Source organism: Pelophylax lessonae (genome assembly GCF_965119305.1).
Source record: "Pelophylax lessonae genome assembly, chromosome: 1".
In the NCBI taxonomy this organism is placed as follows: domain Eukaryota; kingdom Metazoa; phylum Chordata; class Amphibia; order Anura; family Ranidae; genus Pelophylax; species Pelophylax lessonae.
Window position 1 is genome coordinate 596,688,760 of NC_138768.1, and position 10,308 is coordinate 596,699,067.

Here is a 10,308-nt window from a genome sequence, read left to right on the forward strand (position 1 = left end):
CTGCACCCCAAAAAGATTGTGTTCACTGCACCCCACAAAGGATTTTGTTCACTGCACCCCAAAAAGATTGTGTTCACTGCACCCCAAAAAGGATGTTGTTCACTGCACCCCAAAAAGGATTTTGTTCACTGCACCCCAAAAAGATTGTGTTCACTGCACCCCACAAAGGATTTTGTTCACTGCACCCCACAAAGATTGTGTTCACTGCACACCAAAAAGGATTGTGTTCACTGCACCCCAAAAAGATTTTGTTCACTGCACCCCAAAAAGATTGTGTTCACTGCAGCCCAAAAAGATTGTGTTCACTGCAGCCCAAAAAGATTGTGTTCACTGCAGCCCAAAAAGATTGTGTTCACTGCAGCCCAAAAAGATTGTGTTCACTGCAGCCCAAAAAGATTGTGTTCACTGCAGCTCACACACAGAAAAATGGATGTGGATCACTGACACCTGCCTATCTCCAATCCCACACCACACAGCAATATCGATTGTAGTTTGTAGAACACAGTTTCCCTAAAATTCAGCAGACTCTGTCCCTAACAGGATTGAGAAGAGATCGTAGATCAGGATTGAGTGCAGACCCCACCCCCCACACAGCAATATCGATTGTAGTTTGTAGAAGACACTGACCCTATATAATTCAGCAGACTCTATCCCTAAAATGCCTACAACTCGCCCTGCCTAAACACTCCGACCTGTCCCTCAATTCTATCCGGACACAAATGGTTTTTTCCTGCCTATCTTTCCCTAATCAGCAGCCAGCACGTTGATGTGTGCTCTGTCCCTGAATCTAAGCAGCATAATGACGCCGCTGCGGCTGCCTCGAACTTATAAAGACTTGGTCACATGCTTCAGACGGCCAATCACAGCTACTGAGACATTTGCAGGCATGGCTGGGATGGCTTAAGGCACACCAGTTAAACGATTGTTGATTGGCTGTTGAAAGCCCGCCATGAAAAGAGCGCCAAAGCATGCAAAACCCGGAAATAAAACGACCGAACACGGATTTTTACCCGAACATACAGTAAAGTGTCCGTGTCCGTGTTCGGGTACAAAAAATCCAATTATTCGGTACGAACACGAATAATACAGTCCGTGTTCGCTCAACACTACACATATTCCTTTGAGAGTACCTTTCTTCTGATTTTTTATCAATAAATCCTTATACTGCACTTAGAGTGGCACATGTGTTCTCCCTACATATTACAACCTAAACATGTAACATGTTCAGAAAGGTGAATGAGTATGTATCCATGTGCTAAAAGGTTTCTGTTTGTATGTAGTTTTTAATCATCTATGTGCTTTCATACAGTATACAGCGTTTACTTCCTTTGGGCTGTTCTGATTTTCTAATCTCACTGCAATAACTGGCAACCAGAGGGCTTTTTTTCCTTTTAAAGGAGTTTGGCATTCCTATACAAGTTTATTAGAATAAAGCAGGGTTGAAGCAGGTCAATGCAGGCAAAAAGGCGTCAACTGAAGGTAAAATGCACTTATTAAATAATTCATGTTTTTACCACCTTCGAAGGAGTCCTCAATAACCCAATAACAAAACATTTATTTTGCAGCTCACCAATTCTTAAATGTAATGGCTGAATTTATTTTCTTTTTTCAGGCTTTCCCCTTGTGTTTGACACGTGTTATTTATGCTTTAGCCCTTCCTCACAAATTCATTTAGAAAGAGAATTTTTTTTCGACCTGCAACATATTTAGCATCTATGTGGAACAGCTATACAATAGTCCCTTGTGAAATTAAAATAATTACGATTAACAGAAAATCTACTCAACTTCCCAATAACACACAAAAAAGTTTGCTGTTTCTTGAATACTTACTGTGATTTCAAGCAATAATTACTCTGTGAATTTAGACAAGAGCTGCACTTTCCGCATTGAGGGAGACAGAGTGGAATAACTTTATCTCCTAAAGCAAGAAAATGATTAAAGTTTCAAAATGTGTTATTTACTTTCTATAATGCATTTATTATGTAAAAAATTTATGTTCATCATGAACTTTTAGAGTAAATATTGTCCTTCATTAAATTGTACCTGACAATATATTGTAACATACTGTTCAAGCTTTAATGCACTGGCATCAAAATGTAATATATACAGCAGGTAAAATAAGGCAACTAGCCTTTACCCCTAGGTATTGTTTAGATTAAATCAGTCTATTTAAAATACACCTGCCATTACAGAAGTATGGGGTCTATCTTTGCTAACATCCTTTTGAAAAGGCTAGATGCTTGGCAGTGTATGAGAAAACCAACTTGGCAGTGCATACCTCGGAACCGTTCTACATTCCACGGGACTGTCCAAATCCTTTGTCCTGTGGATCCGAGCTGGAGTCCTGGAGCCCAGTGCCCAAAAAAGTTTCAACACTGGGCCCTACTATTGTACCTTGCATGGGTGTTCTAGTGTGGGGCACCCAGGGCACCTGCCCCATGTCTTCTGCGAGGTGCCCTGGATCCCAGGTGCAGTGATCACCCACTTTATTATTGTGACAGCCAGCTGATGGGGAGAGATTCCAGCTATCTGTCATAATACACCTCAGAACCATGGGCAGGTTCCCCTAGGCTCCTCCTCCATTCTGATGTGTATCATAATGCAACAGAAGGAGTAGCCAATACCTGGTTTTAATCCAGTTACTCCTTTTCCAACACTTTCAATTATTCCAGCTCCTTCGTGGCCAAAAATAACAGGAAAATTCAACCCTGGAAAATCACCATGGATTGCATGGTCATCTGTCCGACATATTCCGGTGCTTACCATCTAAGGATAATAAATAGAATTTGGAAAAATATAACAAAAAAACAAAATTGATTACCATATGAATGTACTATACATTTCCAGTGTATGGCTAACAGCATTACTACAGAGCTATGGATGAAAATAGATTTATGAGCAAATGTTGGATCTCTTTGGGGCTCATTTAAAAGGTAGTGAGATGGTCCCAATGCTGTAAAAAAACAAAAAAACAAAACAAAAAAAAACAAACATCCCACATTATTTATCTCCAAAGCAGCTTTGCTCTGGTCTTTCAACAGAGAAAGACATAGCAGTGGGCCATAAAAAAATCATGAACTTGGATAAAGAGAAGGATGCTGAGTGTGTGTATGTGTTTAGGAGTGAGGGTTGTTCCACTACAGAAAGTGAAAAGAATCAGGAGGGTTCAGGGGAGGATAAAATTAGAGTCCTTTGAGCCCACACTCCACCTTCCAGTGGCAAATCAGAGAACAAATTTGTATTTTAGCAGCTATGGTTGGATAATGGTTCAAAATAGGGAGTGCACTGCACAGTAGGAAGTCCAGTGATGGTAAAAGAAGGTCCAGCTACAAATCTTACTACATGTTTTCAGCACTAAAAACAGATCACTAGATAAACATAGATAACAGATTAAAAAATGTAAAAAAAGATAAAATTTTACCTTAATCCGAACTTCTTCTGCTTTTGGTGGTTGCACCTCGATTTCCTCAATTGACAGTGGCTGATTTGGGGCCCAAGCCACAGCTGCTTTGCATTTTATAACCTATAAACAAAACATACATTCAACTAATGAGATCAGCACAGGTGCTGTTTTATGATACTACAAGACATTGGTGGGTTTATTTGCTACAATGATGGAAAGAGCTATTTTCAGCCCTTTTGTTGCCATAGCCCTTTTTGTTTTCACACATACAAAAATGCACATATATTATATATTAAAGGCACTTACAACATTATGAATAGCCTGAAAGCAAAGGTCTTGTAGAATAAAATCAGAAGTGTTCAAAAACTTGGTACTGTGGGATTTGGAATTGATTTTACCAAAAAGAGGTTTAAATCAAAGGCATATTAGAGAAGGTATTGAATCTCTTGGAACACGAAAATAAATTATAGTGAGGCCTGCAGATAAAGGAGGTGGTGTGGTTATTCTTGATAAAGAATTGTGTCATCAACAGATAATAGAAATGCTCTCAGATGAATGTGCATACACAAAATGATCTAAAGACCCCACATTGGCCTAAAAAGACCAATTGAAACATCTAGTAGATTATGGTTATAAAACATATGTAGTAAACAAAAAAGAGAAAAAATATTTGGTCCCAAGTGTATGCAGAGTTCCCATAATATACACTCTGCCAAAACAACATAAAAATTTGACTTGTCCCCCAGCCTGTCCCATTGTAAATGAAATAGGATCAGTATCAGCGAGACTAGGAAAATATTTTGACAAGTTTTTAGAGCCTAGTGTCTTAAGGACTAGAGCCTATTTAAAAGACACTAAGAATGTACTAGTTGCACTGGAAGATATTAAGCTGTGTGATGAGAAGTCTACATACTTAGTAACAGTGGACGTATCGTCACTGTATACTATTATATAGCACGAGGATGCTCTGCTGGCTCTGAATTGGGCACTTAGTCAGAGGGATGAATTACCCCATGTTCAAAAGATATTTTTACAAAAATCATTAGACTTTTGTTTGTTCGCTCCCAGCCTTGTCAATTTTTTTATGGCGGAGTGGGGGAATAGATTTTTTTTTTGTAGACCTAGACCTGAGCTACGCATTTACAGGAGGTTCATTGATGATCTGTAATTTATCTGGGAGGGCTCTGAACATTCACTTGATCAGTTTATTGATCATCTTAACAACAACAATAATAATATTAAATTGGCTTATTAGAATAGCACCAGTACCATAATTTCTTAGATTTAACTATTTATAGAAAAGATGACCTTCTGTCTACAAAAGGTTATTTTAAACCCACAGAAGGAAAAGGTTATTTATCAATAATAAATGGCAGCCATCCTACCTGGTTGCGCAATATTCAAGGAGGCCAACTTATGCGCATCAGGAGGAATTGTAGTTCAACATGGAAGTTCAACATGGCACCTCATGGCAAAGAACTCTCTGAAGCTCTCAAAAAAAAGAATTGTTACTCTACATAAAGATGGCCTAGGCCATAAGAAGATTGCCAAGACCCTGAAACTGAGCTGCAGCATGATGGCCAAGACCATAAAGCATACAGGACAGGTTCCACTCAGAACACGCCTTGTCATGGTCAACCAAAGAAGTTGAGTGTAGGTGCTCAGCGTCATATCCAGAGGTTGTCTTTAGTAAATAGACGTATGGGTGCTGCCAGCATTGCTGCTGAGGTTGAAGGGGTGGGGGGATCAGCCTGTCAGTTCTCAGATGATACGCCGCACACTGCATCAAATTGGTCTGCATTGCTGTCATCCCAGAAGGAAGCCTCTTCTAAAGATGATGCACAAGAAAGCCGCAAACAATTTGCTAAAGACAAGCAGACTAGGGACATGGATTACTGGAACCATGTCCAGTGGTCTGACGAGACCAAGATAAACGTATTTGGTTTAGATGGTGTCATGCTTGTGTGGCGGCAACCAGGTGAGGAATACAAATACAAGTCTGTCTTGCCTACAATCAAGCATGGTGGTGGGGGTGTCATGCTCTGGGGCTGCATGAGTGCTTCTGGCACTGGGGAGCTGCAGTTCATTGAGGGAATCATGAATGCCAACATGTACTGTGACACACTAAAGCAGAACACGATCTCCTTCCTTCGGAGACTGGGCTGCAGGGCAGTATTCCAACATAACGACCCCAAACACACCTCCAATATGACTACTGCCTTGCTAAAGAAGCTGAGGGTAGAGGTGATGGACTGGCCAAGCATGTCTCCAGACCTAAACCCTATTGAGCATCTGTGGGGCATCCTCAAAAGAAAGGTGGAGGAGCGCAAGGTCTCTAACATCCACCAGCTCTGTGATGTCGTCAAGGAGGAGTGGAAGAGGACTCCAGTGGCAACCTGTGAAGCTCTGGTGAACTTCATGCCCAAGAGGGTTAAGTCAGTACTGGAAAATAATGGTGGCCACACAAAATATTTACACTTTTGGCCCAATTTGGACATTTTCACTTAGGAGTGTGCTCACTTTTGTTGCCAGCGGTTTAGACATTAATAGCTGTGTGTTGAGTTATTTTGAGGGGACAGCAAATTTACACTGTTATACAAGCTGTACACTCACTACTTTACATTCTAGCAAAGTGTCATTTCTTCAGTGCTGTCACATGAAAAGATATATTAAAATACCTACAAAAATGTGAGGGGTGTACTCACCTTTGTGAGATACTGTACCTGCTCTGTACAATGATTTTACACAGAGCAGCCTCTATCTACCTCTTCTCAGAGAATGCAGCGAATGCATTAAGGTAAAAAAAAAAACCTTCAGGCTTTGGAACCACTTTAAAGCTCTGTGTTTTTGAATTGCCACTCATTCATGTAATTTTTACAAATACATTTCAATCTTTTTTAATCTGCAGATTTTGCAGTAAAATAATATCTGGTGATCAAGCCAAGAAGGTTTTTGTTCAGGTGCCTCCTGTTAAAGGGTGACAACACTCTGTTCCTGTCTCCCAGTTGTGCTCCTGCATTGTCACCCTGTCACATGTAGTTCTAATAGAGACTGTATGTGGCTTTCCGAATGTATGTGTAGAAACACAGATCATGGTTGTAAAGACGATGCAGAAGATCAGTAGTAGGAATGTGAGTGTGACATTCCCTGCATATGTCTTTAATGTCTGCATTATTTCTGCATATTCCCTGCACATTCCTTTAATGTCACTGAATACCATGTCATTTTTTTTTTCTCCTTTTTGCATTGTTTTTCTACTTTTTAATGGATGGCATTTCTCTGTCTGTGACCTCTTGACATTGTACTGTGTGCTAGTTTTGATATGACCTGGATTTCCCATTTTCAAACCTGTGAAGGGTGCTCCTCACAACCAGTTATTCTTTGTACTGTATTATGCCATTGAATATACATGCCAGTGGTGACTTATGCGAGCACATTGTTGATTTATTTCCTTTGTGATACCTGTTTGTATCTTACTGTATTTAAAAACCTAACCTGATTATAAAAAAAAGCCTTTGTTTCAAATGTCAAATGGCTCTATTTATAGAAGTGCTAAAATGCTGCAAACAAAATATGCAAGATAATCTAGTTTATGAATTAGGTAATGCAATCTTTCTATACAAATAGAAAAAAATTCCAATGGCAAAATATATAACAGAAGTTTTGTGAATTATCTTATATCTCCAAGGAAAGCCATAACAAAATATTCTATATTTTGTGCTAATTATTAAGATTTATTTTTCTTTTATTTGCACCTGGTGATCTAACCAGTACCACATTTTCTGACTTAGGGTGTCTCCACTTAACTGGAGAGTAACAGGGACACCTTTGGATAGCATTTTTGCCAATCTGGGGAGAGGGTAGTTTTGGATGCACTAGAAGATTTAGATGAATTTAATTAACAAATTAAAGTCAAACTCCAGACAATAATTTTTAAGTATTTACAGCAGCAGTTTTTTTTCTCTTTGGGACGAGGGTTTTACAACGAATGAATAAAAGCTGACCATTGTAAGCACCTTTGTCAATGTTAAATAGTTTGTCTAAATCCTCTAATTGCCACTTTTGCTGAACAGCTTGGTGTGTTAAAGGAAAATTAGAAAATAACAGACGTACTGGCAGAATTACCATTGGAAAATAAAGCAAAAAAGAAAACGAATGCAGCCATCACATCAAAGAATAGACAAGCTGCAATATAATACATTTTTGTCTGTGGGTTTATTACTAGGTTTAACTGGGTTTAACACAAACTCACTGGTTTGAACATTTACTGACATCACATTTAATGCTTTATGCTTATGGCAAATGTTGCAGGGATAGTGTAATAAATATACAGTCATTGCGAATGTGACTGGATTTCCAAAAATGTTATAAATAAAGCAAAAAATCTTACATCACATTTTGCAGGGATAGTGTAATGAATGTACAGGCAATGTCAGCTAGGTTATCATTATAAATGTGACTGAATTCCCCAGAATGTTATAAATAAAGTAACAAATCTTAGAGGCATATGACGTCTTTTACCTTTCCTGCAGTGCTCATTGTTGAAATGCTGTCTTTTTGTCAGCTAGACAAATATTCATCCAACTTGCATTCTTAAAGCTGTTTTCTAAGGACATGCCCAGTTAATACATGCAAAAACTTGCTACATGCATTATTGCATAATTTTCCTTATTTGCAAAGAAGACTTTGATTTTTGCAGATAAATCTGTACACATTAGACAACATATACAGAATGGAGTATATTTATTTATCTGATCAGATATTTGTTTCAATGTTATAAGTTTGCTTGATCAGTGTATAATTGATTAACAAATTACCTGAGAATCAAAAGCAATACAGATCTGGGTTGCCTTGTTGTAACTGTAACATGTATACCTAATTATAACATTGTCATACTACATTTTAGAAACAAAGACATCATAGGAGTTACTAATGTGAAATAAGCTAAAGAATAATTTGTTTCAAAAACAAATTGAATACAGGGGAATAAAGACAGTAAATTTCTCCCGCACATGATTAAATATTTGAAGTAAACTTAACTTTAGCAAATGACCCCATAGCATCATTGTGCCAAACACAGCCCACCACCATAACATATTGCCTTTGCTTGAAGTACCTTGGAACCACCATCTTAATATTGTATTTAATCAACAAAATATCTAATGCTAGTGTGCTAGTGTGCTGTACTTCTTTTTTTTTCATCCGGAGTTTATGAAGACAAATCTGTTGAATGACAAAGCCCTGTCCGTGGCACTCAAGCAAGTTCATCTGCAGCTTTGATTCCCAGCAATTTACAGGATAATGAAACGGCCAAAGATATGGGGAAAGAACAGAGCAAGTGCTCCTCTTGGACAAGTCAGAACCTGCCTATTATTTTGTATGCGTTTGTTGGAGGACCTTAGATGAAGATTACATATGAGACATAATCTGACCTTCAGAAAAGGTTTTTCTGGTCATGTTCATGCTTAAACATGCACACCTAGCACATTTCGCCCTTCTGGTTATCATGGCAGTAGAAGAAAGCATAAGGCTGTGGGTTTTTATGAAGAGAACAATATGAATTTTAAAATGTTTTCACATCTTTTGGATTGATCTTTTACCTCTCCATAGAGCAGTCATTTGATAGCATGGATCTTCAGCAACATTCAGGTGTCTAATCGATTTTTTGGCAGCACCCAATAGCAAAAGAACAACTGGAGGAGTCTTTAAATTTCAAAATTGTTTCTTTTGAAAATACACCTATAATATTATTCCATCATGGTCCTGAAAAGTGTCTGTTTTATGAGCTAGTGGTATGGTGGTCCTTCTGGGGCTTCTACTCAATTAGTGGAGGTGTGAGCTCTATAAAGGGCCAAGGAGCAGAGTCTAAGGAGCTACCTCGTCTACACCAGTGCACGCACAGGGAGATAAAGAAAATTTGCTGCAGTACAGCTCCCAAGTTGTTGTCACCATTGCAGATAGCATCTGTTTAGGGAAAGGATCAGAACACTGTACCAAATCAATAAGCAACCTTATGAGGGCAGGTCAAAGTTCAGGGTTCAAGGTCGATAACACAAGAAATAGGAACATGCACTCTTCACAGTGAGTCCCTGCAGAAACATACACAGATCCATAGCCCTGCTCAAGACTGGCCTCTCCTGAACATGGACAACGTGGGTGTCGGCCATCACAGTTTGTCTCCACTCTTCATTGAAAACAGGAAGAGATATCAGCTTCACTCCAATTAGCTCTTCTTGCAGTATTTTTAGTAATCAATGAATTGACTGCATACAGTGATGTCTCCAACCCAAAACCAACCTTTTTTGACACGTTTCACCACTCCTGGCTTGCTCACAAGGATAAAGAAATGTACTGTCTTATTTCTTCCTATTTTCAGTGACTCCACTGCAGACACAGTGCCATCAAATGTGCTCTAACCTTTTTAAATGGGACCCATTAACTAATACGATCAGATGGTGCTTATGCCAGCCAAGAGTTAATCACTCATTCCTTTATGCAATTTCATATCCATAATGTGAGGGAGTAACCAATAGGCCAAGAAAAATCTCCTTCCACAGAAGGTTAGTCCCTCACTCACTTACTGTGACTTCATATCCCAAGCGAAAATGGACTCATAACAAACAGCAAGAATACTCATAATTAGGGTTTGAGTGAACCCGAACTGTAAAGTTCGGGTTCGTACCAGACTTTAGGGTTTTGGTACCCGGACCCGAACCAGAACATCTTACTGTATGTTCGTTATCGAGTTCGGTGTTCGGCAATTTAATGGCGCATTAAAAAAAGATGCAGGGCAGCCAATACACAAGCATTTAACTGGTGTGCCCTTAGAAGCCATCACAGCCATGCCTACTAATGGCATGACTGTGATTGGCCAGTGCAGCATGTGACCCAGCCTCTATATAAGC

General features: G+C 39.0%; 1 protein-coding gene across 1 annotated transcript in view; it reads right to left on the reverse strand.

The window, feature by feature from the left end:
- The window catches only part of LOC309555874 (alcohol dehydrogenase 1-like), a 56,090-nt gene extending 48,045 nt beyond the window's left edge, over positions 1 to 8,045 (reverse strand). Inside the window, exons 1-4 of the mRNA XM_082258042.1 lie at positions 7,925 to 8,045; positions 3,422 to 3,523; positions 2,625 to 2,766; positions 1,831 to 1,918 (exon numbers count right to left, since the gene is read on the reverse strand). Of these exons, the coding sequence (XP_082114168.1) occupies positions 1,831 to 1,918; positions 2,625 to 2,766; positions 3,422 to 3,523; positions 7,925 to 7,942 (350 nt within the window). The 5' untranslated portion in view covers positions 7,943 to 8,045. The remainder of the gene's footprint in view (positions 1 to 1,830; positions 1,919 to 2,624; positions 2,767 to 3,421; positions 3,524 to 7,924) is intronic.
- Positions 8,046 to 10,308: the final 2,263 nt, after the last annotated feature.